The 27,454-nt window shown below is 40.3% G+C and overlaps 4 protein-coding genes across 4 annotated transcripts; 1 reads left to right on the top strand and 3 right to left on the bottom strand.

Annotated features, from left to right (window-relative positions):
- The first annotated feature begins 560 nt into the window (after positions 1 to 560).
- On the top strand, positions 561 to 10,025 carry tmco4 (transmembrane and coiled-coil domains 4). The gene is made up of 14 exons (XM_061056651.1): positions 561 to 643; positions 1,385 to 1,535; positions 3,251 to 3,425; positions 3,880 to 3,907; positions 3,999 to 4,128; positions 4,902 to 4,999; positions 5,202 to 5,345; positions 5,490 to 5,609; positions 6,494 to 6,658; positions 7,117 to 7,253; positions 7,472 to 7,556; positions 7,783 to 7,900; positions 8,015 to 8,132; positions 8,792 to 10,025. The coding sequence occupies exons 1-14, from the start codon at positions 601 to 603 to the stop codon at positions 9,311 to 9,313; spliced, it is 2,034 nt and encodes a 677-aa protein (XP_060912634.1). The 5' UTR covers positions 561 to 600; the 3' UTR covers positions 9,314 to 10,025.
- Positions 10,026 to 11,341: 1,316 nt separating this feature from the next.
- htr6 (5-hydroxytryptamine (serotonin) receptor 6) lies at positions 11,342 to 17,799 on the bottom strand. Its single transcript, XM_061056652.1, has 3 exons — positions 16,143 to 17,799; positions 13,807 to 13,941; positions 11,342 to 11,728 (listed from the first exon to the last, which is right to left on the bottom strand). The coding sequence occupies exons 1-3, from the start codon at positions 17,055 to 17,057 to the stop codon at positions 11,372 to 11,374; spliced, it is 1,407 nt and encodes a 468-aa protein (XP_060912635.1). The 5' UTR covers positions 17,058 to 17,799; the 3' UTR covers positions 11,342 to 11,371.
- Positions 17,800 to 20,252: 2,453 nt separating this feature from the next.
- Positions 20,253 to 22,829, bottom strand: micos10 (mitochondrial contact site and cristae organizing system subunit 10). The gene is made up of 4 exons (XM_061056650.1): positions 22,690 to 22,829; positions 21,522 to 21,569; positions 20,556 to 20,662; positions 20,253 to 20,459 (listed from the first exon to the last, which is right to left on the bottom strand). Exons 1-4 carry the CDS (start codon positions 22,760 to 22,762, stop codon positions 20,451 to 20,453), a joined length of 237 nt encoding a protein of 78 aa, XP_060912633.1. The 5' UTR covers positions 22,763 to 22,829; the 3' UTR covers positions 20,253 to 20,450.
- Positions 22,830 to 24,186: 1,357 nt separating this feature from the next.
- sike1 (suppressor of IKBKE 1) lies at positions 24,187 to 26,459 on the bottom strand. The gene is made up of 5 exons (XM_061057937.1): positions 26,009 to 26,459; positions 25,615 to 25,720; positions 25,395 to 25,537; positions 25,164 to 25,277; positions 24,187 to 24,594 (listed from the first exon to the last, which is right to left on the bottom strand). The coding sequence occupies exons 1-5, from the start codon at positions 26,165 to 26,167 to the stop codon at positions 24,463 to 24,465; spliced, it is 654 nt and encodes a 217-aa protein (XP_060913920.1). The 5' UTR covers positions 26,168 to 26,459; the 3' UTR covers positions 24,187 to 24,462.
- Positions 26,460 to 27,454: the final 995 nt, after the last annotated feature.

The following is a 27,454-nucleotide window of genomic DNA, read 5'->3' as shown; positions in this document are numbered from 1 at the left end:
AGCTAAGAGATAAGTGCCGCAAAACAACTCTTTTCCTTAAACTTTAGTTTAAAACTTTGTTATAATAAACTTCAAAAACGATCAAAAACGTTTCAGTTGTGAATGGACCCCTACCCCGTTTTAGGCGTACGTGGAAGTTACGTCGCTCAAAGTTGTAGGCAGACGATGCGTTTAAGTACAATCGAAAATGTTGATTGTCTGAGATGTTTTTTGTGAACGACCACGTTTAATCATCGAGAAGTTTGCTTTGTCGTTACCATAGACTGTAGATATTATTATTATCGTTACTCAGGAAGTCGTATTATTAGTTGGTGGCAGCAGACATGTATATTTGTTTTTGTGTTTTTTCCCCATATATAAGCACATCTTTTCAAACATGTTTCTAATATTAATGTATCCGCTTCATTTTGCCCAAATAGCACAGAGTAGCAATTGCAGATTATGTATGCTGTATTGGTGCGCGGTTTTAGGGAGTTTAGCTCACTTTGTACAGGGTTTTTGAACGTGTGATTGTCACGTTAACGTGTAATTGTGAGATTTCGGAGCATGGGGGAAGCACCTGAAGGCAACAAAAGTTCAGTATTCAGAGTTGTGTCATCAATGGAGGAAAAACAGAACAGCACGGGAACAAATTATGCTCCAGGTACAACATATATCCGTTAAATATCTTCTACAAGTGGTCGTAGAGTAGATTATTGAATTAACGACGATTATTAATATTATTAAAGTTTCCTCTGAACCGTTAGCCAGTTAACCCCGGAGGCAACAACATCCACAGACAGACAGCTGGTTAGCAGCTAACACAAGTGTTGTTTGAATTCACTACTATCAGTAAATTAAACTATCTTCATTTTAAGTTGTTTTAAGACCATTTGGGTCAAACAACCTTTTCATTCAGGTCAGTTCATTAGAGACGGAAGAAACCTAAAGTTAGACTTCATTTAACCCACTTTTTGAGAAACTCATTTGCGAGATTAAATTGAAACCAAACCAAAACTTCCGTCAATTATCAGGAAGTCATATCAACATCTGTCATATGTCACATTGACATGATTATAAATATGACAATAGACTTATTTTTAATCATTGGGGCCTACTGGGAAATTCGGCATGTAGATGATCCACTAAAAAACAGTGTTTAAAATAAATTAACAACGTTATTATAACACTGTCTATGTACCCAAACTACCACAATAATAAGATTTAAACATGTGATTCATTTTGTTTTCACATGTCTTGCTGTGTCACTTGCATTGGGTTTCCTCCATGGACTGTATATTAATAAAATGTATGAATATAAACTCTGTGTTTTCCTCTATGTTGTGCGTAAATCAAACTACCACCTTCAGGTTAATGATTAAACTTTGTCCATGTATCACCTTAGATCCTGGGGGAGCAGAGACAACACAAGATGTCCCACGTGACCAAAGGCCAGAGGACATTATCAGCAGACAGTTGACTGAACAGAGCCGCTTTGCTTGTGCTGCGCTCTGCGGCGTGTCTTTGGGCCAGTTGTTTACTGGACCTGAAAACAGGTAACACAGCCAAAAAAAAAAGGATAATGTCATCACGACATTCAGTGTGTATCCTCCAAATTATGCAAACATTAACATGGGGTTGCATATGGCTTCAATGTGTTTTTGTCTCTCTGGAAAGTTAGGAACCTAATATCCAAAAGCTAACATTTTGTAAAGGATGGATGACTTACAAGATCGAGATATTTGCACACTGTGTCTAACTATAAAACCTACTTTATTTACACCAACAACTTTTAATGATCAAACACAGTCACTGGAATTCTGTCAAATATAAAAAGGACATTATGCAGACAATATTTATTTATCAAACAATCAATCAAACTGTATTCATATATCACATTTCAGACAAATTCATTTGAAGTTCAAAGGGGTTCACAAGAGAGCAGAAAAGTGATGGACTAAAGGTGAATGTGAAAGGATTTTAGAGACCAATACACATTCTTACGAATTAGATTTAATAACAATAATTAAAAGAAGAAGAATACTTTATTAATTCCATGAGGGGAAAGTCAATCTTACACTCTGTTGTTGAACATGCTACACACACATAGGCTGAAACACACACACATGTACAAACAGGATCCTATGAACATGCACTAACGGAGAGATGTGAGGGTGAGCGAGCGCTCCTGACCTGGTGGAGGGGGGGGTTCAGTGCCTTGCTCAAGGGCACCTCGGCAGGGCTCAGGAAGTAAACTAAAACCTCTCCAGCTACCAGACCAGTTTCTAGACTTGGTCTGCACAGGGACTTGATCCGGCAAACCCTCCGGTTCACAACCCAAGTCCAAAACTTCAACAGTAAAAAGTAAAGATGACTTTTAATGTGCATACAGTCTGGGTTGAAATCTTAAAAACTGCACTAGTGGCAATATTAAATCAAATAGTTAATTCATTTTTGTGTCATATTTGTCTAAAGTGCCGTGCACGTTGGTGATTTTACAGTGATCTGTGTAAAATGGTTCAATGCCGGGGGAACTGATTACCAGCCTGACAGCTGAACTCATTTCCACAGAGTCTCTGTGTTTATTCTGAGCTGAGGATGAATGGACAGTGTCCTTACATTGATGACAAATAGTTCATAGAAGTCGTAATAATGAAAATGTTTCCAACCTTGAGTTCTAAAGATGTCCTCTGCTTCAACTTCTCTGAAACGTCTTTTATAAGACTGTATGAGCGAGGAAGTGAATCAGTGTGTCAGGCGGTTCTTTCAGACTCAGCTAGAGGCAAAGAAAGAAAGAGAGAGAGAGAGAGAGAGAGACTCAGAGTCTGTTGAAGAAATTCTACAGTATCAGCGAGTGGGTTAGCTCCACAGTGGTGGTTACCACAGTAACTGACCCAGAGAAAGAAATGATCTCTGCTTCTGGAAATTAAAATCAGGACTGAACTCAGGGTGAACATCCACTAATCTTTCTTTCTGTGACACGGCTCTGGTGTACTGGAATGATTTTTTTTTTTTACAGACTATTCATTCTGGCATGAAAGTTTAAGGCATCCGGGACATTTTCATTCCCTTGATTTTTCAACATCACTTTCCCCTCTATGCTAAAACTGAACTGTCCTTTCAGTTCAGGAGATGAGCAGTGTGAGTGTGTGTGTGTGTGTGTGTGTGTGTGTGTGTGTGTGTGTGTGTGTGTGTGTGTCTGTGTGTGTGTCTGTGTGTGTGTCTGTGTGTGTGTCTGTGTGTGTGTGTGTGTGTGTGTGTGTTTTCTCAGTGGGTTCAGGGAGCAGTATCTGCAGGGTCTGGTTGGCTGGCTGAACCTGGATGAGTCGGTGATGCCTGTTATGGGGGCTTTCCTGTCAGGCCTGGGGTTCGAGGGCTCCGACACCTTCCTCTCCATCCTGCAGGCTGAACCTCTGCTGGCTGCTGGGGCCACCCCCGTCATCCAGGTATCAATATCAACACTAATAGAAGATGTGATTACATTCAACTTTAGTGGTGTCTGTGGAAAAACAAGATTGTTGCAAGAGCAGAATCAGGATTTTTTCTCCAAGTACATTTACACACAGAAGGACTTTGACTTGTTGTTTTTTTGGTGCAGAAAACAAGAAACATACAAGTAGAAAGCCAGCAAGCAGCAGTACTCCCACCGTCATGGGACTTGAATTAAATAAGATACCATAAACAGTACCTAATATGTATAATAGGAGCAAGAAAAGAACTGAATTCTTGGTGCAAATATTTATCTTACTGTATATAATTAAACACAGTGGCAATATAATGTTACAAAAACCACATTTAAGCTCTTTATTTTTAATAACAGTATTGGAAGGATATTGTATTTCTTTGTGTCTAGATTAAAAAAACATCTATTTGAATGAGTTCTCATTTTGATTTTTTCAGGATCTGGTGTCTTTTTCAGTCAAAGACGGTAAGAAACCTTTGATTAATTAATACATCTCTTTGTGGACATTCCTTACAGCCTGTTATTTTCTAACTTCCATGGCTTGTCGTGATCACAGGTCAGTATGATGCCAGATCGAGGGTCCTGATCCGTCATGTCAGCTGCCTGCTGCGAGTCCTTCCTCAGCAGCTGGAGGAGTTTGAGGGAACAGTGGGAGAGAGACTGTATGAAGCCGGAGAGGAGAGCGAGTAAGATGGATGACTGATGAATGTGTCTGAGTCAGAAGCTTGTAGCTTTTCCACCACCAATAATAGAAAATGTATTCCCTTAAAGCTCCTGTGAAGAACTTTATGTTAGTCATTTATTGCGCCCCCTGTGGCCAAACCTGTACATATGTACGTTTTTTTCAACCTAAAAAAATCTCACCCTGATTTCTTTGTTTTTTAAATATCTTTGGGGGGATTTCTGTGTCTTTATTGGAGTGATAGGACAGTGGATAGAGACAGAAATCAGGGAGACAGAAAGTGGGGAATGACATGCAAAAATGGAGCCACAGGTCAAACATGAACCCAGGCCACCTGCTCTCGTGGACTAAAGTCTCTGTACATGGGGCTCGTGCACTAACTCAAATCTCTATCGCACATTGAGAATGTTTGATTTGGAAAATGTAACGAAAGGCTGTTCAGGCCCCGCCCCCCCAACCCATGACCAAAAATAGCCAAACATTCTTTCACTGTGTTATGAAGGATGCAGAATTTCTGGTGACACCCAAGACTCTTCCAAAGTACCCATAAGGGTCACTGCCCCCCCCCTTTTAACACCACTGGTCACTGGATTAAACAGCACAGGCATTGTGCATGGCAGTCACACCAATGCATTGAGACAGTTATGTGGCATAAACAAGCAGCTTATTGTTTTTAAGTTGCCGCCTTAAAGACAACAGAAGTCATTTGAACATTTTATTTTTGGATATGAATATTTGATCTGATACAGATGATCTGCCTGTTTCTGACTCCATTAGAGAGGAGTCCTCTCGGCGGCAGAGGAAAGAACGAGGGCGAAAGTTACGACGCTACCTCCTGATTGGATTAGCGACTGTGGGCGGGGGAACCGTGATAGGTGACTATTCCTGCTTCAAGTGCTTACAAGCTGCATTCTCTTATTTTTTTACATGTAATTTCAATTGAACAGAAACCTCTGGATGAGAAACAAATATCAAAGGAAGTGATCATGAGATCATGACATTCATGCAGAGAGGTAATTACACCTTGCATACAGAAATGGGCTTTGAGTAGCTCTCTGTTCTCTGTGCCTCTGCCAGGTGTGACAGGTGGGCTGGCAGCTCCGTTTGTGGCAGCAGGGGCTGGGGCTGTGATCGGGGCTGGAGGGGCCGCTGCACTGGGCTCAGCTGCTGGCATTGCAATCATGGCCTCTCTGTTTGGAGCAGCAGGAGCTGGATTGACAGGTAAGGGTGTTGGATGACACATGATTGACTAAACTTTACAGACAAAGGTTTTTGTTGTTGTTTTGTCCGTAGCCGTTTTCCTTCCTCTTCTTGATTTTTTGCTCCTTTCTGCCTTCATTTCATTTTCACACATTGTCTCTCCAGGTTATAAAATGAATAAATGTGTTGGGGCAATAGAAGAGTTTGAATTCCTGCCTCTCCGTTCTGGGAAACATCTACACCTGACCATCGCAGTGACTGGTTGGCTCTGCAGTGGTAAATACAGTAAGTGGGCATTTTCCTGTACCTGTGTCTAATCCCAGTAATGATGTGAAAGAATAGCCTGTCAGTGATTGTCTTGAACGGTCTTGATTTAAAATCTGAAGTTAGCCCAGTCTTAGACCGAGATAAGATGCTTTGATTCCAAGATGAGACAGAGACCTTCAAAAATGTGTCTTAGAAACATTTTTTCCAGGCACAAATTCAAGACCCACTGAAAACAGTTCCACAACCCCCTTTTGGGTCCCGACCCACCAGTTGAGAACCACTGGCTTGGACTATACAACCTTTATGGATATAGGGTTTATGAATAACTTTTTACACAAGGTAGAGAGGCTACATTGTTTGTAAGTCAGCTCTTCTATTATTCAGATACCAGTGTTTTAATTTAATTGGTTTGTGAGTCTGAAGTCCAAAGATCCTTGTTATTGAGACTGCTCTGAATTTAGTCCAAAAATGTCTGGCTTCTTCTTCTACCCTTCTTCCACACTCACACCAAATGTCATGAAAAATCACACTGGCAGTGCACACACAAACCCCACCTAACCTTCTGAGAGGGGTAGTTAAAGAAAACTTGTTCAAGATTGCTGGGCAACAGCAAGCAAAACATTGTTGACAAAGAATGACATAGTAATGATGTTCACAGCTCCCCACATTATGTTCAGAAACTATACTGTGGAGTCTTTGCAATAGATTATGCAAAAAAAAAAAAAAAAAAAACACTCAAGTTTTACGTTTGCATAACACCACAATGCTCTCTCCCAGTATAAAAAAAAAAACACTCAATTTAAAAGCGGAGCAACGCCTTCATAAATAATGCCTAAAAAACACTCAACATAAGTGCTGCTTCTTCTTATCCTTCTGTCAAAAACACGTGGACTGTCCTCCAGGTTCATTCCAGGCGCCGTGGTGCAGCCTGGGCGAGTGTGGGGAGCAGTACTGCTTGGTGTGGGAGTCACGTTTTCTCAGAGATCTGGGATCAGCCATGGCCTCTCTGCTGGACGGGCTGGTCAGCATCGTGGCCCAGGAAGCACTCAAGTACACAGTGCTCTCAGGTAGGAGGATTATCGAGTAGAAAGCACTTAAGTCTGTTGAGTGGATCTGTATTTGGACTCAGGAGTGTTTTGTGCCCGTGGTGAAATATTTGTTGTTCTAATCTGTAAGCGAAAAACTCAAATCCTTGCTGCGTTGATTGTCAGCGACGACCTCTTCCTGTTAAACGATGCTGACTGTCTTGCACCGACACTTTGGAACAGTTTACCTCTGGACATTAGGCAGGCTTGTTCTGTTGAGGTTTTTAAAGCAAAGTTAAAGACCCATCTGTTTACTGTTGAGTATGAGTCATGATTTCTCTGTATGTTTTTCCTGTATTTTAACTGTATTGCTTTGTACAGCACTTTGATTTAAAGCGCTTTATAAATAAATTTATTATTATTATTATTATCTTATCAAGCCATCATGCTTTCATTGTATTGGATCTGCATCATTGTTTTTTTACACCATCATATTGCAGGCATTGTGGCAGCTCTGACGTGGCCTGCGTCTCTGCTGGCAGCAGCCAGCGTCATCGACCACCCCTGGTGTGTCTGTCTGAACCGCTCAGCGGAGGTGGGGAAACACCTGGCTCAGGTTCTAAGAAGCAGACAGCAGGTAGTGTACCAACACGTTACCCTTGTTACAACACACTTGTACAAATAGTTCCATGATATTGTGTCAGCTGTTGATGTAGAAGGGTGATTAGTTCAGTTTGTTTAAAGATTATGAACAAAACTGGAATTCTATATTCATTAAGCAAAGAAGAGAAAATAAAACCTGTGACCTGTAACACAAGGAGGATAAAGAGACTCTCTTTCTTTCTGTGTTTAAAGGGGAAGCGACCTGTGAGTCTGATTGGTTTCAGTCTCGGGGCCAGAGTTATCTACTATTGTCTACAGGAGCTGGCCAATGACCAAGGTATGAACATCTCTCTATGGATAAAACACATATGAAGAGAGCATTGTTAAAGTGAGAATCTGGAGGGACGTTATGTACTGTGATGGATACTTTTCAATATATTGAGATTGATTTATTTGTATTCATTTTGTGTCATTTTTTTTATTATTTTTTTTTATAACTTTTCTCTTCCGTTTGTACTCTTTCTGACAAACTCGTTGAGTCCTTTGTTGTTGTAAATCCTCAGGTAGTGAAGGAGTTGTGGAGGATGTGGTTCTCTTGGGCGCCCCTGTGGATGGCTCTGAAAAGGCGTGGGAGAGAATGACCAGGGTGGTGGCTGGAAAAATAGTCAATGGTTACTGCAGGTAATCCAACAGAGCTTCATTCAGTAAATGTTCACATTTTTTATATACTAGTTCTTGTTCAGTCGGAAACTGTGATTTAAGTATGACATAAATGAAATATTTCCTACCTATCAGAGGAGACTGGCTCCTGGGGTACCTTTATCGAAGTTCGTCTGCACAAATGTCTGTTGCTGGGCTACAGCCAATCAACATCCAGGATCGGCGTCTAATCAATGTCGATCTTTCTTCCGTGGTGAGTCACAGCTTATATTTATATTAGACCCTCTTAAGATCTCTGAATAAAAAAGCACCTTCAAACTGTGGAGTTTTTGAAGCATCTGAAGGTTTTTGCTTTTTAAGAAAAATCATGACGCTGTGAGGTCCTGCTGACGGATTTCATGAGATAGAGCAGTAAAGGGAAAATAGAAAACAATATTATAGTGGAGCTTTGTACAAAACTTGATTGTGATTGGTTCATGGAAGTGTTCTAAAGATAAAGGTGCTATAATAATAAAAACGTTTGCAATATAAATACAGAACTTTATTGGCACTTTAAAACAGACGGTTGTATCATTTAAAAAAAAAAATAAGGCCCCTGTTGGCACAGCAATGACTTTCTGCTCTTCAATAACCAACATGACTCCATATGAACCTTCACACTCCAGTGTTATTCATCATGAGAGTTGTTCTTTTGAACCAGGTGTAAATCTCAGAGGCTTTTAATATCACACAACTGGAAAAAAAAAAAAGAGTAAAAATGTTCTTGACACGACTGAAGCACCGTTATGGTACACCTGCTCAATTGTTCACATTTGACCTGATTTAAGCAAATGTTTTTTTTTAAAAGAAGTAATAGCCTGTTATTTACAAAGAAATGTGTTTTCCCTTTTTGACCATGTCTTGGCTTCACAGGTGAACGGCCACCTGGACTACATGCGTCAGATGGACACCATCCTGGTGGCGGTAGGAGTTCCCACTAAAGAAGTCCCAGGAGCGTCTTTAGTTCTTCCTCAGACGGAAACTCTCACAAAGGAGACAGTGGTAATCCCCGACCAAACCCCTGATGAGAAACAATCGACTGAGACGCTTAACCAGGCGGAGAGTGAGGCGGCCGGGACGTGTTCAGAAGATGCTGCTGCACAGGTGAAAGAGGCTGCAGAGACTGAGGATGCGGCTGACGGTTGGGATATCCCTGACATTTCTGACCTTCTAGACTCATTAAATGAAACAGAATCAGAGAGTCAAACAGAACAGAGGAACCATTTAACTTTGGAGGAGGAGGAGGAGGATGCTGCAAATGGCAGCTCGGCCTCTGATGTAAACAGCCGGCGTGATGTGGAAGATGATCCTGATAATGAACACGCTTCATGGAGCTGGGATGATACACAATGGACGACAGAGCACACACACAAACAACGGCAGCCGAACTTGTAAAGAGCATGTTACAGCACCAGCTGCTTCCCCGTAAAATCTCGTCTTCTCAAGTTCTTTTTTTTTTAAGCAACGGGGCTTTATCCAAGAGAATAATCCCCTCTCAACACTCTGACATGCCAGAGATGGGAATCACAATGCACACATATGGCAGCCTCTCGATGAAAAGCCTCTGACTGAACTGCCAAATGGTGTTTTTAACCAGTCTTATAAATTAATGACAATTCAGAATTCTCGTCAATGAAGTCGATTTTTGTACAAACTGTAAATAGTGCTTGATAATTTATTTTCGGACCTTGCTGTGACATCTAATAGCTATGAATAATATGTGTGTTTTGCAGGTGTTGGAAGGACGCTCCAAAAAGGTGACATCTGTGTTCCTCTCAAGCCGTATTATTTTCAGGAGACGTCTCAGTTGCTATGGATATTATCACAGTCATTTAATTTCCATGAGGCTAAAGGGGGAAGTGCAGCGGATGTGTCTTCTTCAAGGTCTCTATTTCTCCTTTTCCTGACCCTTTAAATGTGAAGCGCTGACTGACGTAAAGTTACACTGTAAACTGAAGATGATACTTTTTATATTCTTAACCCCCGACTTCAGTGCGTTGGTAATGCACCAGTATCCATTTCCTCAACCATCATTTGTGTTTGGAAGAAATGAGTAAATATGTGTCTGTTGGAGTCCAACCATGACAAAGGTTCACCGATTAAATGGGCCGATAAGAAAATTCTGGTATTTTGATATCTGGCTTATGAATGGGTGACATTGTGGGTGATTATAAATGGTCTTATTCTTCCGTTAGTATAAGAGAGCTCTCAACACTCAGCGATGTCTGCAGCTTCTGTATTAGAGCGTCACCGCTGAGCCGACCGTGGTCCACGCTAGCAGTGCTTGAAAAAGCATAATAGGGTCAAATATAACGAACAGCGCTCTGAGGACCTTTGCAGAGTCAAATCCATGTTAAATCAGGGGAATTCAACGAGATTTTTAAATCTTTTAGAGAAATGTTCCTCTAAAAGCAGTGTTTGTGTCGGTCTCAAAAATTCCCATATTGGTCTGACTCTAGGATCCATGGACATTTTTCTAAGACCATTTTGATTTTATTTCAGAAGTATGATCCTCTTTAAAGGCTTTATATGTGATTTTTTGATCCAGCAGATGTCGCCCTTGAGCACCAGCATGAAACCAAAACAACTTGCGCTGCATTGTTGTGTTAGCATGCTAATGCTAGCGATCTTTATTATGCTCGTATCTTCACACTGCATGTAAATTTACCTGAAATGACTGTGATCTAGAAACACAGTTAAGCAGTGAGTACAGTATGTTATTCTTCTTTTCTCTAGTCCCTCAATTAAAAAACTTTTATACAAGAGGGGAGGAGTCAGCCGGCCGTCCCAACGATGTAAACAAACTGAAGATAGGACTCTGAAAACATCACAGACAGTGGGACTCGGGTGTTACACCCATTGTAGACAGTCATGATATTTTCAGAGGATATACTTGATTTCTATTATATTTAAGTGTGAAAAATAGCATATTAAGCCTTTAATGTATTTTAGGTCAAAACCTCTTAAATCGTGGTGAACAATTAGCCTACTCATCATTTTTCATTATCGGAAAGAAAGGCATTATTTGACACTTTCTGAATTTTTATCCCTGGGCAGATATACAGATGTTCAAATATACAGTATGTTGTTATCACACACTTTTTTTAACCATAAGTACAAGGCATACAAAACCTGTTGTGGTTGATAAGAAATAGTTTAATCCCTTAGTTTGTCCAACAGAGCGCTCTTCAACTTCATGTACATCACTCTCTGCTCTGCAGCTCATGTGGCAGAGCATCACCACAGCTGAGCAAACAATCGGATTGGTTGACAATGTTTGATGTGGTGTGTTGAAAATGATTCACTAACACATTTTTAAATCAAATACAAATCTCTTTAAGCCTCTTAGGTCAGAACCCCTTCACCACTGCTGCACAAACATTAGTCTTAATACTTAAACCCTGACAGGAAACACTTACTGACTTTTTTTTTTTTTTTTTACATAATTGGCGTTTAATCAAGACTCTCGACCTGATTGGGCAGCAGCAGAGGCAGCTCGATGCCAGCGTGTTCAGCGTCCAGCAGGTTGACGGCGTCCGTTGCGGTGGCGGGAGGGTGTGTGGGGTCAGAGGCCAGCGGAGAGGGGGGGCTGCTGGCATTGTTTGGCTCTCCTGAGTTTCTGAGGGAGAGGGAGAGCGCCGGTGAGGGTCTTCTGATTGACCTCGAGAAACAGCAGGGCAGGACCTTCCCCAGAGCTCGCTTGAAGTCTCTCATGAAGAGCGGGTAGATGATGGGGTTCATCGTGCTGTTGCAGTATCCCAGCCAGGTGATGGCGTCAAAGAGTGCAAGAGGGACGCACTCGCACACTGCCTGAATGAAGACGGTGGAAATAATTGAAGGCATCGAGGTGACAGAAATACATTAAATGAAAAATTGTGGATAATTAATTGCAGAAATAAAGCTGTAGAAAATAAATGAGGTACAAAATGACACATGGAGTAGCCAAAATATTCTATTATCAAACTAAAATACAACACAAAGGACGAATGAATCACAGAAAGAGACATTTAAACCACAACCTGACAGAGGACAAAGCAGACACATTTAGAAAAAGTCCATTTTATATGACGTTTTTCAACAAAAGGCTAAGGCTGTTAAATGTTTTTGTTTTTTTTAAAGTCATCAAAATGAATATTATTTTATGGCCCAAATTGAATTTAAATAAAGAAAAAATATGTTCACTTCTGCTTTATGGATGAGTTTTAGTATTTTTTTAAGCCAATCATTCCCATTCATTGACTCATACGTCATTCATTTAATGAACTTGTGTGTTTTTGATTTGATGTAGCTTGAGATTAACCAAAAAAAATGGAAGATAATAATTTAGCTCTGAAGGAAGTATACACAGAAAGGAAGAACTAGATAAACAAATGTAAAATTATTCAAATGTATTCCTATAAAAAAAAGGAAGGGTTGTTTTTCCCCCACCCACAAATCACTTCTCGTCTTTCTTTGAAACGTCTCATTTTCCCTGAATGGGACTTTAAAACACATTTATGTCTTTTTGGTTAACAGTGTTTGCCGTTCGAACCTTTAGATTTAGATTTTAGATAAGGACATTGAAGGAGGAGACAGCTGTTAGAGGAGAGCTTCCAATACTATCGAGATGAGACGGGGAGGCGGTGGGAGCAGGACGGGAAAGGAGGGGTGCGTTTCACACACCACATTGAGTGTGAAAAGGAAGGAGAGAGCAGACACAGTCAAGTCTCTGTGCTCTATGTTGTGCAGGGGAGAAGCGAGAGGGCACAGATGGGAAATCAAAATGACTGGATCATTGAAAGCTTGAAAAACAGGACAAGTGTCATTACCAATTTAGATGAAGCTGTTTTCTGACATTCATTTACTCTCGCTCAGGTTTTTTTTTTCCGTGTCCGCCTCTGTCTGCCCGCTGAGTAATGAGTGTGTGAGGTTGTCTAATCAGATCGAAATCAACAACTTAAAAATAAGACCAAATATTAACGGCACATCGGTGTTTATTGTGTTCTTTGTTTTCACTGTGAGTCAGCCACACAAAGCTGAAATGCCAATCTATTTCTTTGTTGGATCGTTTGGCGAGGATGTGACGCCAAGGATGGCCATTACAAAAATAGAACAGTATCCAAGTGTTTTTTTTTTTGTGTGCCTGTGCTTCTTTCTCATTTTTATAATGCATTTACTTCACACTGTTTTAGTGCCCCACAACTGTGAGTCACTGGGATGTATGGATTGGAAGAGCTATTCAAAAAGAGGAAATCTACCCGAGGCTATTTGAACAGTGCTGAAAATCAAATGTGCACACAGGTAAAGGAAACCTGGACACTTTAAAGCCAATCCCCTCTCCAAGCTCGTTACTTTATATATTTATCATCCATGATTTGTTTTACGCACCAGATTGATATTTCATGTTTCTGGACAAAGCCACATTCGATGACACCCACAGGTTTGTGAGGCAGACAGTTTTTCACCCTTGAGCTTGGCATTTTTGCCATCCTCATATGTCACATTGTTATTGGTAGTTATTTGTGACCATATTTAGACAAATAGGACCTACCATAGAGGTCAAATTCAGTGAATTGAATAAGCTATTGTGACAGCTTCAAGCCCATATCCGTCAGACGCCTGCACGACTTACTCCATTTGGGCAAATTATCTTTAAAAAGTAACTATCAATACCAAAAGTGTTTTTCTTTTAGTCTGTATATGCGAGTTTATTCCTGCTGTAAAGTTGAGTTTTATAAAATGGAGGTCTATGGAAGGGATTCTCTTTTGAGGCAGCCTCAAGTGGCCATACAAGGAACTGCATTTTACAGTACTTTGCTGTTAGATACATTTTTCAGCCACAGAGTTTGTGACTTGCTTTCTTTTTTTTATTTATTGATTTGTGTTCTGTGTCTGGTTGCTCATCTCACCTGAGCCATGTTGGTGATGAAGAAAGGTAGCCACGCACTGAAGAAAAGTCCCAGGAGGACTCCAAGTGTCAGACTGGCCTTTAGCGCCCTCCGACCCTGCCTGTGAGCCAGACGACGCTCACTGGTCACTGACGGCTGTAGACAGAATATAAAACAGTTACAATGTGAATCTACTTTCCCTTTATTGGTATTTTGTTGAAGTAATTTGTGATTTAATGTATGCACTGAAGCAAGCTTATGAACAAAATGATTAATACTTTTTGGTTAATTATTTGCTTTATTGATTTTGATGAAGATAACTACAATCTTTTACAAATCTGTGCAAATTTGTGTAAATCTCTAGAACAAACAGTGAGCTTGGCTAAGTTTAGCTCTGAGACATGAACAGCCACAAGCACATTAAAACTTGTTTCGTTTTATCTGTTGAGAGTAAAAGGAAGACGTTTGGTGTTTATTTATTTCAGGGAGTTACGAGCTGCAACATTTTGGAGCTTTAAGCCAATATTTTGTGTTTTCATTTATCTTGTTGTTAAAGGGAAAGTAATGTCGAAACACCAGATTCTTTTAATTTGCACAGAGCTAGGCTAAGTGTTGCACAGAGTTAGCATTTATGCTAAGCTAAGCGTCTGCTTAGCTCCATCACTAACACACAGATTTCTTCGCATCTAACTCGGAAAGTAAACACATTTCTCCAAATATCAATATTTTTGATAATTTCTTAATTTAATGCCTAGAAGAGAATTATGGTGAAACAATTATCTGCCATTCAAGCTGTTAGCCAAATATTTGAAACCATAGAATTTGAGTTTAAACTTTTGTTAAGCTGCCAAACAAAGCCAAACATTTCCGGCTTCATTCATTTTTGGGGGGAAAATGTGAAAAAAATATGCACAGGACATTTTAAAAGGACATGTACTTTTGGGCTAATGTAGAATATTTTTTATTATGAATAAACAAAAGAGATTATTCAAAAAACGACCTAACGGAAGAACTTCATGTCACAGGGTTAGACTAAATTCAGCAGCTTCTTTGAGAACCAGATCAGAACTGACTGTTCTATTGTGCGCGTATGAATCTATTGCCTGCAAATGTGATAGACGATGCTGTGACCCTTTCAGACGAGGGTAGCACATCTGACACAATGTCTGCAATTTTCTCTGCAAGCTGTCATGGCAGGTTTTAGACCTCTTCCCTTCCCCTGGGTCCCCACTTTTTTAAAGACACTCCATGGTTTAACTAACCGAAGACCATAGTGTTTTTTGATTTAAAATCATATACCAGCTTCAGCAGAAACATTTACATTTATTTATGAATTAATTTCTAAATGAATGAAAGTTTAGGAATGACTTTATCTCACAGTTCCTGCAGTCATACATAGTTCTGTATTGGTTCATGTTCAGTGACATGCAGCTATACAACAGCCTTTCACATCACTTCTCTTTTATGACTGCAAAGCCTCGATGGAAAGGATGCAAACCTTCACACTGATCCTTTTCATTGAGAAAGGGAACATCCTACCATGATACGACACACATGTGTGAACACTTTTACACCTGCACCATGATGTCCAAGCAATAGTGCACACAACGTTCTGTGCTTTTATAATCAAACATAACAGAAAAGTCAAGTGTGTCTAGACTCAAAATGTCCTGTAGGTAAAAATTCTAATTTGGCAGCCAAAAACAAGCTTTCCTGCAGCTTTTCTAAAGGCTTTAGCAATTGAAAGCAGCAGCGGCTTATTGTCACATAAAATTGAATCTCCAGGAAGAAATTGCTGCACTCCAATGATACTTAACTGTGGAGTGGATTTTAATGGTGAAATTTGTACTTTAGGGGAATGGTAGATATGAACGGTGTTATGTAAAACTTCAAAATGTCAAGCTTGAGAACTCTTACAATAGATGGACAAGTGTAATTTGGTTATGATCTTTGCGCCACCTTCGCCTCTCGCAACCTTTTCAGCTCCTACTCTCATTAAGTTCTGTTCCACTTTAAAGGCCAGTCTGCTATTTTTGAATCACTGCTGAGGCATCACAGTCTGCCTTCTTCTTGGAAATTGTACTAAAAAATAGAATATATTGTGGGGTGTCTGTTTAGCTCAGTCAGCAGAGCAGGTGCCTCATGTAGAGAGTCCTTGTTGCACTTGTTGCCGGTTCTACTCCCAGTCCTGTCGCTAATTGGTGCAAGTCATTCTCACCCCCCTCCCTATATTTCCTGTCGCCCTAAAGCTGTCCTATCTAATAAAGTTATAAAAGCCCCAAAAAGAATCTTTAAAAAAGTAATTGAAATTGTTCACCTTGACTGGTTTGTTGTACAGTTTGGTCCCTGTTTCTTACCGGTACATTTTGAGACATAGGAGGCTCCTGGTGACTGCAGTCATCTCCGTCCTGCTGAGCTATGCCTGCTGCCATCCCAGGTGAAGGAGGCCTGGAAGGTTCCCCGAGTGATGGATGTGGGTGTGGCGGGTGGCTCAGTGCTGCCACCCTCTTCGCTTGCCTTCTTGCTGCTAGAAGAATCCGACAGTAGGTGAAGCAAATTGCGCTGGAGGGCAAAAAGAAAGTGAGTACAGATGCCACCAGGGCAAAGGGAAGGGTGACCCTCAGGCGACATTGGAAAGAAAGGCCTCCTGACGGTGACAGCTGAAAGTAGGATGCAGGGTACAGTGTGTCGGAGTAAGCGCTGGTGTTGCTACTGCCTAAACCAGGAACAGACGATTGTCCACTCCAGTGACCTAAGCTGTGCCATTTCATCTCAATAGGCAGGAAGGAGGCCAAAGCTGCCAAACCCCAGGTCGCTCCTACCAGAAGCAACGCCCGAGGCGGGGTCATCCTCTGCTTGTAGCGCAGTGGCGAGATGATAAAGAGGTAGCGGTCCAGGCTGATCACACACAGGTTGAGGATGGAGGCGCTGCAGCACATGACGTCAAAGCAAAGCCAAATTGGGCAAAAGGCTGGCCACAGAACCCAGGCCCCGCAGAGCACATTGAGCATGGCTGGAGGCATCACCACCAGGGCCACCATGAGGTCAGACAGGAACAGAGAAACAAGGAAACAGTTTGAGGTGCAACGCAAAGAGCGATGGGCAAACACCAAAGCGATCAACAACATGTTCCCACAAATCGTCATGAGGATGATGATCGTGAGCATGAAGGCCAACAGCCAAGGGCCGCTGCCGGTGATGTTCCAAGCGCTGGGGGTTGAAGAGTTGCTGTTGTAGCTTCCCACAAAGCTGGAAGTGTAAGAGTCAGCCATCGTGCTGGTTAGCAACAATCAATGGAGCAGCTCCTGGAGGCTCTTCTTCAGGCAGCAATAAGAAAACCTAAACTGGTCCTCCTTGACAGCAAACACTCTCACTACAGGTTCATTGTCAACTGAGGTATTGTGTTGAGCATCCATCCAACCCTCTTCCTATCAGAACTGTTCTCCACTTGTAGAAATCACCCTCTTCCTTTGGCATAAATATATCCAGAAGCCCTGGGTTTACTTCCACTGCCACCAGTATCAAAATAACCAACACAGTTTCACTCATCTCTCCATCCTCTCCAGCATGTCCCTGACTGATCCACAGCTAGGAGCCAGAATGAGCGATGACTGACAGAGGGGGGTTTACGAAGCAGCAAGTCACAATGATGACAGCCACTGGAGGAGGGAAACACGGAGAGAAATGCTCGACCAGGCATTCGAGAGCCGTGCTGGTGAGAGGAACAACTGAAGATGAAAAAGAACAAGGACCAATGCTGAGAATTACACCTCACCTCACAGAAGTGAGATTGTACAGCATCAGCAAGTCCTTTGCTGAGCTGCAGCTCTTCTGCCTCTCACAAATCCCTTTTTCTTCTTTGAGATCCTGAAAGGGAAGCAATATCCAACAGAAAAAAACTGAGCAGCAGTCATTTGTAAGCAAGGCTCTCCGTTCATAAGTGCTCCACAGGTATCATGGTCCTTGTGACGCTGCCTTTTTATCCCTCGCTCCTGTTAATCCCTGTGTCGGCCACTCCAGCGCGCCTCCCAGTCAGAGCGCACAGCTCCCGAGAAGGAGCGTGTCAAAGCATTGCGCTGTTAATGCATAACCATGCACAATCACAGCCAACAAATGCTAATTTCACATCATAGGAGCTGGTGTGGGTGTTTTTTTTCTCCTTCCATGTTTGGTCTTTGTGATCTTAACAACTGAGGTACAACTATCATAGCTCTCTTGTAGTTATATTAATGGTTTGATTTGACTACTTTTTCCTTAAATGTTAAATCTCTTTGAAAAATGACTTAATTTGAAATGATGCGTTCTCCTTTTCAGTGCACAATAGCAGAGTGAGTCAGATCTATTAAAGGAGTCATCCTGGATTCATGAAGTGGTAGTAATAGGCTCCATTCATTCTTTAAAAAGATAGCACCCTCCCCACTTTTTAATAAGACAGAATTAAAACACATATAATTAAGCTCTTTTGGTCCATAGTTCATGCCATAGAAATGTTCTTGTATTGTTCTAAATTCAGTTATCTTGCCTCTGATTTATTTCAACATTTCATCAACACCTTTGTCCCCGCAACTGAGATTAAAGGTGAATTAACCTCATATTACTTGGCCTATAGAAAGCCTTAAGCAGATATGCATCTGTCGTTTTTATTTTATTTAATTGTCAAGTGCATGTCCGTTTTTTTCCCTCAAGATCTCAACTTATTCATTATTTTAGGATAACATTAGCCGACGTCTTGAGAAAAACAACAACTGTAAATTACCTGTGTTCACAGGAAACCTGAGAAAAATAAAATGTATGGATATCAAACCTCTGCAGATGATCCAAAACGCAGCATCGAATCACTCCGCTCTTCATATCCCTCCACTGGCTCCCAGTTACTGCTCGCATCAAATTAAAAACCATGCTTCTCGCTTACGAAACAGCCACAAAAATGGCAACAACAAAAAAACTTGAATGTGAATGTGCCCTCTTGAATGCCCCGCAGTAGTAGATTAAACATGATGAAGCGTCCTCCTGGGTGCCCTCTTAGCTATAACTATTCCACTTTAAATGTATGAGGACTTTTTGTGCACTGGTGCCCCGCTGCATTGAGTAGGTGCCCTTCTGATTATTTGTGCCCCTGCCCCTCAAACATCCCGAGTCCGCCAGTGCTCACCTGCCCACTACACTCTGCCAATGAAGTATGCCTGGACCAACCTTCACCACAGGGCCACCTCTAGCTAGACTTGCTCATCTGTCGCCCCCTGGTGGTGGAATTAATTACCAATCTGAATTCAATCTGCAGAGTCTTATTCCACCTTTAAGAAAAAGCTAAAGACCCAGCTCTTTCTTGAGCATCTACGCATCATGAGTGATGGGACTGACAATGATGATGATGATATTGATGGCTAAATTAATCTTAGAATTTTAGGATGTATGGATGTATGTCTACTCAGGGCTTCCGTACATGGCACAACCACACAACTTGATTATACACAAGTGATCTCCAGTGTAGCTTATGTGGTGACTGAACGAATGTGACTGAATTAATTAGGTGCAAAAGTAGAGTACATGGATTTACATTATTTTGCATTTTAGAATTAGATTAACATTCAAAATTAAGGATTTGTTTTCATTTTCCATTTATTTTTCTGTACACAGAACCAAAATCCCAGTTATTTTACTCTGACTTTATGAACTATGAACAACTTGAAAAATAAATCTAAATATTTCATACAATCATTCATTTTAAATACAAAGATATCAGTGTCAGTGGATCGATAGTTCGGGGGTAAAACTCATGAGATAATCACGTTTAGCATCAGTGAACAAATGTACGTCCACTGTTCTAGCACATATCAGAAAACAAAAGACCACCTCACCTTGCTCCTACATTATTCTCATTACAGACAGCATGACATTAATAATTATTCGTTGAATGATAATTATCGATTTCATTAATTTTCTCTCAACAGGAACACTTGAATATTAAATATCATAAAACAGCCTACAGGGTGTAAAATCCAATGCTCTCCTGCATCTCAACAGCTTTGTCAAACACTACACAAAATATGCAAAGCACTCAATTTCCATGCCCCCTCATGACTGACTAATCCCCTCTATCACTACGCCCCTGTCATCTGCCACATCAGATCAGCTGCTGCCAACCTTCTGACCCCTGTCTCACCCACACCGAGCCCACCACCTTATGGGCGAGCGTTTGCGGTGCAGTCCTCTCCTTCCTCCACGACATCTTTCAGAAAAAAAAAAAAAAAAAAAAAGCACTCCCACTCGCATTCAGAAATAAACTGAAAGCCCCACCTTTTCAAAGCTGCTTTTACACTTGAATCCATTTACTCCCTCAAGTGCAATCATTTCCACCTGGAGTGTCAAAGTAGAATATATCCATTTTAATACTGCTTTGTTGAAATATTTTGACATGTGTGCATCCATTACACAGCATCAAAGAGACACAAATGACTCATCAGCGAAACATTTGATTATTTTATTAAATAAACACAGACTGTCCTGATCAGGCACAAACACATCATACAGAGTCATACTAGGGATGGATCGTTCAACAGGGAGACGGGGATCTTACTGCAGAACAGTGCAAATGGTGACTCTCCCACAGACAAAACAAATAAGTGCAAAAAAATAAAAAAAGACAGTCCCTCTATGAGTTGCAGCTACTGCTCCTGTCAGGAAAAAAAGACACAGGGTCGTTATTCTGAGATACAGACCATAAAATACTCAGTTATTTTTATATTGTGTGTTCTTTTGCACAAACCAACCTTTTCACTTCTTTGCAGCATATAATGTGACCGCAGGTCGTTCTGACAGTTGGCATATGCCATCCCAAGTCCCGCTCCTGAGCCCAGGGAAATAGGCCACGTGTGCCCTACGAATGAAACGGGTAACGGTACTTTATCTCTCACAGAAATGCACTTCATGCTTTAATTTTTTTTTTTTTTTTAAACACAGCAGAGATGGCGTGTGAAAATCTTATTCACACTCTTGTTGTGACACCTTGTCTTGTTCTTAACATTAATATTCACATCATGCTCCTCTCTGGGTAGCCATTATTGGTGCTCTTCTCAAAATAAAACCCAATGATTACTCTCAACTATGAATGCATATTACAAACACCTTGTTTTAAAATAGCAACAATTTAAATATACTCTGTGATGAAGCCACAGTGATTAGCTGCAGGCTTTGGCAGATGACTTTAGTGCATAAAAAAACAAAGGAAAACATTTTCAAAGGGCACAACTTGTCCAACATAGTAAGATTTTGTGAATTAGAATGATTTTTTTTTTTTGGGGCTTTTTCTCTTTATTTAGACAGCACAGTGGATAGAGCGGGGAATTGGGAGAGAGAGAGTGGGGAATGAAATGTGGACAATGAGCCACAGGTCAGACTTGAACCCAGGCCGCCCACTTGAAGGACCACAGCCTCTTGCAACCTAATGGTTAGGCCATCAGCACTTCAGGATGATGCTTACTTTAAGGTCTCTTAGTGCTGGATGTGTCCTGTCAAACATTGAACAAATGCAATAATACCATTTAGCTATTTTGGCCTTATTATTTTAGCATTACATTTTTTTTTTATTACATCTGATGCATTTTTCAGAAGTGCATTTGTATTTTCTGCGGTTACTACAGGTTATCTCTCCCGTCTCTGCTCCTCTTGTCAAGGACGTCTGAGCTAGATTACAGGTTAAAGGCACAGTACAAGAACCTGTTATACTATATACTCACGTTTGAAGAACAGAACAGAAAACACGATTCCTAACCCCAGCCCGGTACCTGGAAAAACAGGAAAACATTATTACATGGATGTCTCTGTCCCTTTCATTGACAAGTCATTTATACTAGTACTCTCACTTTATTTGTATTTATTTAATTGATTCATGAGTGCACATGCTTCTCATGCTACCCCTTGCTTGTATGTGGTTGTATTTTTATGTTGTACATTTTTCATGTAGCCATTGTTCCATCGTATATCCTTTTTGATGACCAGTATCATAACAACTTTTAAACTCTTTTTTTTTTAACGTATTCTCTCATTCATAAAGGCAAGCAGTGTGATACTAAGTACAGCACTGATCTCATGATTTATAACATAGTTTAATTTCATCTCACACCTGACTAACAGCGATTACACCTGCTGTTCAGTTTGTTTCGAGCATGCTTAAAAACTTGGGGGCAGGTAAGTCTCCTTTTAGAGTTAAAGCTGTGGAGGTGACGTCACACCAAACCTCATTCAGAAATCGGCTCATTTTGTTGTGCTGTTCATAATAGCTGTATATGCACCTGATTTTCCTTTTTAGTGCTAAGTTACTGGATCCAGAAGCCTACAATAAAAGTGATTAAAAACAAAACACCTTATTTGAAGAGATAAACAGCACCACCCAGCTCCCTAGCGCCATCCTTATCTCGTTTTTGCGTTGTGTGGGACAGTAAGCCTACGCAATGGAAAGTTTCTACCATACTAAAATAAATGGGTTTTTATGTTTTATGCATAAGCCGAATTTAAAAGTAAATATTACTGTCTCATAAAATGTATTTACATGCATCATATAAAGGCTTTACGTTATGATACAGCTGGAAAGAAACAATTTAACATTTTCTTAATGGGGGTTTCGCATAGTTTTTTTTTAACAACCAAATCCAAGTTGGGTGAAATTATTTCAGAGTAACCATATTGAAAAATGAATAAGTTTTGCGTTTATAAACGAAAGAGAAACAAACATTTGTAGATATCTGACTAGTCATTCAGTTGTCCTTTACAAGCCCTTTATGGCTAGCTAGTTAGCCTCTCCCAGTCAATGACAGCTGTACACTACGGTCAAAACTACAGCTTATTTTTGAACCTTGTACGGGCACATTGAATTGTTTTTATAAGCAAAATCTTTGGGATATTTACCGATCTTAATGGCACCGTCAGCCAGGCATCGGTCCCACTTTTTTCCCAGCTCCTTCTCAGACATACTGAACATTAGCTTGTGTCGGGCTAGAAGTGTCAAATGCAGCTAAAGTGCTGCGTTCAAGTGCAATTAGATATATTCAACTTACTGCCATTTATACGCTTTGGTGCGCAACAAATGCGAGAATGCAGAGGATTTGAAGCCCCCAAGTATATGTTTATGTAACTTTGCCACTTTTGAATATGTTTTTTATTTACACTTTCAATGTAAATAACACATTGTGTAAGAAACTTAATTTACGCATGTTTGCATGAACGCAACATTACGCCAGTATTCGAAACATCGCGACGCCTCATACCTGTAGTGGCTTAGAGTCGCCATCCTGTGGTAAACTTATTATTTACAGTCTATGGTGATTATCGTAATAGTTCAATAATACTTTACATTATACTCTCTACTCTTTATACTGAACAATTCTAAAAAATGTACAAATATAGGCGTCGCTGTGTTTTGTAAAATAATGGAGAAAACATTTCAAAGTTTTCAAAGTGTAAGAGAAGAGTATAACTTGGAAAGTTCTGACTTAGATTTTTACAGTTACGACAATATCTCTTAAAAGAAATTGGGAAAAATTATGCAACTATAGAATTTCATGAAATAATAGAATTAATGATTAAGGCAATCAGTGGTAGCACAAAATCAATCTTTTCAAGACTTTACCAAGGGATTCCAAAAGGTAGAGGGACCTACACAAATAACCGTTCAACAGTGGAAAACATGTGACACCACTATACTGCACATTTATGTTCTGACAGATGGGAAAAAAAATCTCATTTGCATACGTTTTTTGTGGCAAATTTATTGTTAAGTTTCTACATGAAATCTAATTTGACACATATCAGTAAACTGTCATGAAGTCATTACAGCATGTCCACCCTTTTAACACTGATTTCCTGAGATGACAATATTTAATTTCTCACAACATACAGTCTTCAAACATTTGATACCGTTTACACTAGAAGTTGCCATGTTTTCAAATAGTTAAATAAAGATGTTCCATCAGCTCGATTACTCTGTATCCAAATCTGAAAATTACAAAACTAGTATTTAATGCACAGAATCAAAATACGAAACATGGAAAATATGTTGTTGTTATCTGTGAACTCTACAAACTGACTGACAGACATATCAAATTCATAAAATGATCAGACAATCACATAAATGATCCACTGTCACTCCTTAGCAGGCATACTGTGAAACAGCCAAAGACATATTGTTGGCAGTGATTATCAAGCACAACCTCCAAACATTGTGAAGAACACAAGTTGGACTTCAAGTGAAGAAATAGCATGGATGATAACAAACACTTTGTGAGTGTGTGTGTGTGTGTGTGTGTGAACAGCAAAGGGGCATCAAAGAGGTAGAGACCATTTCCGTTGAGAGTAAACCATTCATAGCTCTTTGAGCGATGACCAAGACATTTTATAAAATATCAAGGTGAAAGTGTGAACGTCACTCCAACAAGACTGCAGTGATACATCCCATGCTGAACACATATTAACAATAGCTACCATCAACAGAGATCCCGAAGGTAAAGAAGGTGCTGTGTTTGAGTGGCCTTCACTAATAAAAAATATGCTTGTGGTTTGACTGCATTCCACCTTAAGATAAAAAAATAATGTGCTGAATTTAGGTAAAGAGAACATCCACCCTGTCTCCTGGTCCTGAAGGTGTCATTTTCGCGACCACAGTTCATTTCAGAGTTGCTCTGTTTACTCGTCGTCTGCTGGCTCAGGGGACTCTTTTTGTTCTTGTGCTGCTGTTGGCTGGTTAGTTTCTTCTCTCGCTGTCTTCACCGAGGCCTTGCTGATGACCAGGAGGTCTCGCAGCTCCTTGTTCTCAATCTGATACACACAGAATATTTGATTAATTAGGGGATAAAAAAGGTTCAGACAGAAACTTGTGAGGTAAATGGATAGTTTATCTAAAATACATCCCCTAACATTTTCAAGTGGTATTTGGATTTCCACCTTAATACAGTAAAGGTGAAGGAAATATATATATACTGTATATATGAGCTACTCTTCTCCTCTGTCACCCCGTGGTGGAACGAATTACATACACTTCTTCGATCTGCAGAGTCCATTTTAAGTAAAAGCTAAAGACTCAGCTCTTTATGAACACATACACACTTAATGATATTGATGATGTTGATGATATTTAGGGAGAAAACTCTCAAGAACAGCTGTCGATATTTTTGTTGGTGACACTGTGCACTGCCTGTCAGCACCTGTGTGTCCAATCAGACTTAAAGCTCTTTCTTTGCACTTACTGACATTGTTTCCTCCTCTCTAGATCCTCGCTTGTGTTATTCTTACTCTCTGAGTTTTGTCGCTTTGGATAAAAGTGTCTGCTAAATGAGTTGCAGAATTGTAGAATATGGATCATGTCTTTAATGAAGCACTGTGCTAACCTCTAGTTGTGCAAGCCTCTCTCTAACAGAGCAGTAGTGCTGATCATCCACCTGCACCGCTCTTCTCATCACCTGTCCCATCTCACATATTCGCTCCAATTGGCTCTGCACTTCCTGAAGGAAAACAGGAAAAACAAGACGTTTCCACGGATCAATACACTTTAAAGGAAGAAAATTAAACTCCTAACCTACAACCAATTAATTTTAAAAAATGTTATATCAGCAGGTTACTTTGGCGTGGTCCTCGTGGAGGGTGAGCACAGGTTTAGTGTCCAGCTCTTTCTTCGCCATCATCAGCTGGAGCATCTGCTTACGGTATCGACCCATGATCAGTTCCAGTGCATACTGGTGCTCTTCAAGAGACAACCATAGCTCTGCAGAGGCAGGAATACAGGCATTAGCAAAGACGTTTAACACCAGTCATTCCAAAGACAGAGCAGTGTGTTTGTACCTTTATTCTCCTGCTGCAGTTCCTTGATTTGTGTGTTTTCCTGAGTTAAAAGGACATGAGGCTTGTATTTGGTCAGCTCCTGGATCTCTGAAGTGTCTTCTATGTGCTTGGAGGAGAAAGCCAAATAAATAATTAATTAGGTGTAGAAACAATATGTGGCTCTGATCTCAAACACACATAATTATAAACTAAATATTAAGAGGTGGGAGTCCTAGGGTAACTCATGAAACGATATGCAATACATGGCCCAGGATAATGATCACATTTGCGATGAATTTACACACACACACACACACACACACACACACACACACACACACACACACACACACACACACACACACACACACACACACACACCTAAGTGAATGTCTTATCATCTCTTTATCCTCACCTTGTCAGGAAGGGCATTCCCCACCTCTTTCATGCTGTGCACTCTCTGGCTCAGGGCCCCGGACTGCTCTATCAGTCCCTCTGCGGCCGTGTCGTGCTCTTTCAGCCTCTCCAGAAGCGTCCGGGCATCGCCCAACACTTTTTCAAGAGTGCAGGCCATTTACTGACAGGTGTGAACTCCAACACCGACAGCTAGCTCCTGTACAACAACAGCAGCTTACGTTTGGTTTAAAAAATGTCGCAGCTTTAGCGTTAGTATGGCTGGCTGTCTTGGCTTAGTCGACTAAAGTCACTGTATGTATTTAAAGCGACGAATAAAAACTTTTCGAATCCTCGAAAATATCTGGAAGAAACAGATTGAGGAGTTAATTAAATTACAGGAGAACTATTCACTCGGGATTGTTGTCAAGTCTGTCGTTTCCGTTTGACACTGAACGAATACGTCACGTCCGTTCCGTCTTCTTCTTCTTCTTCTTTGTATTAATAATCAACCATCGCAAAACTCAACACTTCGTATATCGCCAACTGCTGGAGGGTGTAGATATAACTGTCAGATTAATTTGATAACTGAAGCTTAATTTAGGCAATGATTATGAAATAAATCAGGCAAAACAGCTGAGCAACAGGGAAGATAATCTTGACTGCTTTGACATCCCTCACCTTCTAAACCAACATAAAAAAACTTTTTCTCGTTTTGAATTTTTTGAAGTTCAGTTTATTTCCGACAAAGATCTGACAATTAAACCATGTTAAGCCAGCATTTTTGTGTTATTTCATTATAATTATTACTGCTTTCCCTCTATCTCATGTTAATACACACAAAATAAAGATAATTTAAAGGAACACATTTAGTCTTGGTTATTTATGCATTACCTCTGTTATTGAAGGTGAAGTAATCACCTATCACAAACAGGCATTATCGTTAATGTCCTAGGTCTGTCATTGGTAAATTGTATTTTTCAAATACATACATTTATAAATACGCCTATATTTTCAAAATCTGGTGTAGACAACAGTGTCGTCCATTCTTAAACATCACCGATTAAAGGGGAATAAATAACTGAACGCAGTAAACAGAAAAACAATATCTCAACTTATGTCAAACCTTTTTAATAATCAAAACAATTTTAAGTCTTTATTGTCTTAACCAACTTAAAATAGTCATTTTAATTTAAGAGTTTTAACTCATTCCGCCAGTCGTTTAAACTTGGTTTTGTTTTAGAATATTCGCAATTATGAATACAAAAACAACAACTTCCAGTTTAATTGAAAAGTGTTGTGGCCTTAAATGACATTTCTCCCCACTGGATTTCATTCTTGAAAACACCCCCGAGTTGCTACGTGTGCCCTTAGAAATTCTATTGTCGGGGAAGATATGTCACTGTGAAGCGTTTAATGTTGGATGTGTCGACTTCAGTGACCGGAACTGGTGATTGAAATTCTGACG

This window comes from Labrus mixtus, chromosome 15, assembly GCF_963584025.1.
Source record: "Labrus mixtus chromosome 15, fLabMix1.1, whole genome shotgun sequence".
Classification (NCBI taxonomy): domain Eukaryota; kingdom Metazoa; phylum Chordata; class Actinopteri; order Labriformes; family Labridae; genus Labrus; species Labrus mixtus.
This window is presented reverse-complemented; position numbering and strand designations above follow the sequence as displayed.

What these genes read in the sequence shown, in the direction of transcription:
- tmco4 (XM_061056651.1), top strand. Translation starts at nt 601, where the DNA reads ATGGAGGAAAAACAGAACAGCACGGGAACAAATTATGCTCCAG. An exon ending in TTTACTGGACCTGAAAACAG is followed by an intron (nt 1,536 to 3,250) that starts GTAACACAGCCA and finishes GTGTTTTCTCAG; the next exon opens with TGGGTTCAGGGAGCAGTATC. An exon ending in GGAGCTGGCCAATGACCAAG is followed by an intron (nt 7,557 to 7,782) that starts GTATGAACATCT and finishes GTAAATCCTCAG; the next exon opens with GTAGTGAAGGAGTTGTGGAG.
- htr6 (XM_061056652.1), bottom strand. Translation starts at nt 17,057, where the DNA reads ATGGCTGACTCTTACACTTCCAGCTTTGTGGGAAGCTACAACAGCAAC. An exon ending in CTATGTCTCAAAATGTACCG is followed by an intron (nt 13,942 to 16,142) that starts GTAAGAAACAGG and finishes TTCTGTCTACAG; the next exon opens with CCGTCAGTGACCAGTGAGCG. An exon ending in TCATCACCAACATGGCTCAG is followed by an intron (nt 11,729 to 13,806) that starts GTGAGATGAGCA and finishes GTCTTCATTCAG; the next exon opens with GCAGTGTGCGAGTGCGTCCC.
- micos10 (XM_061056650.1), bottom strand. Translation starts at nt 22,762, where the DNA reads ATGTTCAGTATGTCTGAGAAGGAGCTGGGAAAAAAGTGGGACCGATGC. An exon ending in TGACGGTGCCATTAAGATCG is followed by an intron (nt 21,570 to 22,689) that starts GTAAATATCCCA and finishes CTGTTTTTCCAG; the next exon opens with GTACCGGGCTGGGGTTAGGA. An exon ending in TTCTGTTCTGTTCTTCAAAC is followed by an intron (nt 20,663 to 21,521) that starts GTGAGTATATAG and finishes TTTCATTCGTAG; the next exon opens with GGCACACGTGGCCTATTTCC.
- sike1 (XM_061057937.1), bottom strand. Translation starts at nt 26,167, where the DNA reads ATGGCCTGCACTCTTGAAAAAGTGTTGGGCGATGCCCGGACGCTTCTG. An exon ending in TCCACGAGGACCACGCCAAA is followed by an intron (nt 25,278 to 25,394) that starts GTAACCTGCTGA and finishes GTTTTCCTTCAG; the next exon opens with GAAGTGCAGAGCCAATTGGA. An exon ending in AGAGGCTTGCACAACTAGAG is followed by an intron (nt 24,595 to 25,163) that starts GTTAGCACAGTG and finishes TGTGTGTATCAG; the next exon opens with ATTGAGAACAAGGAGCTGCG.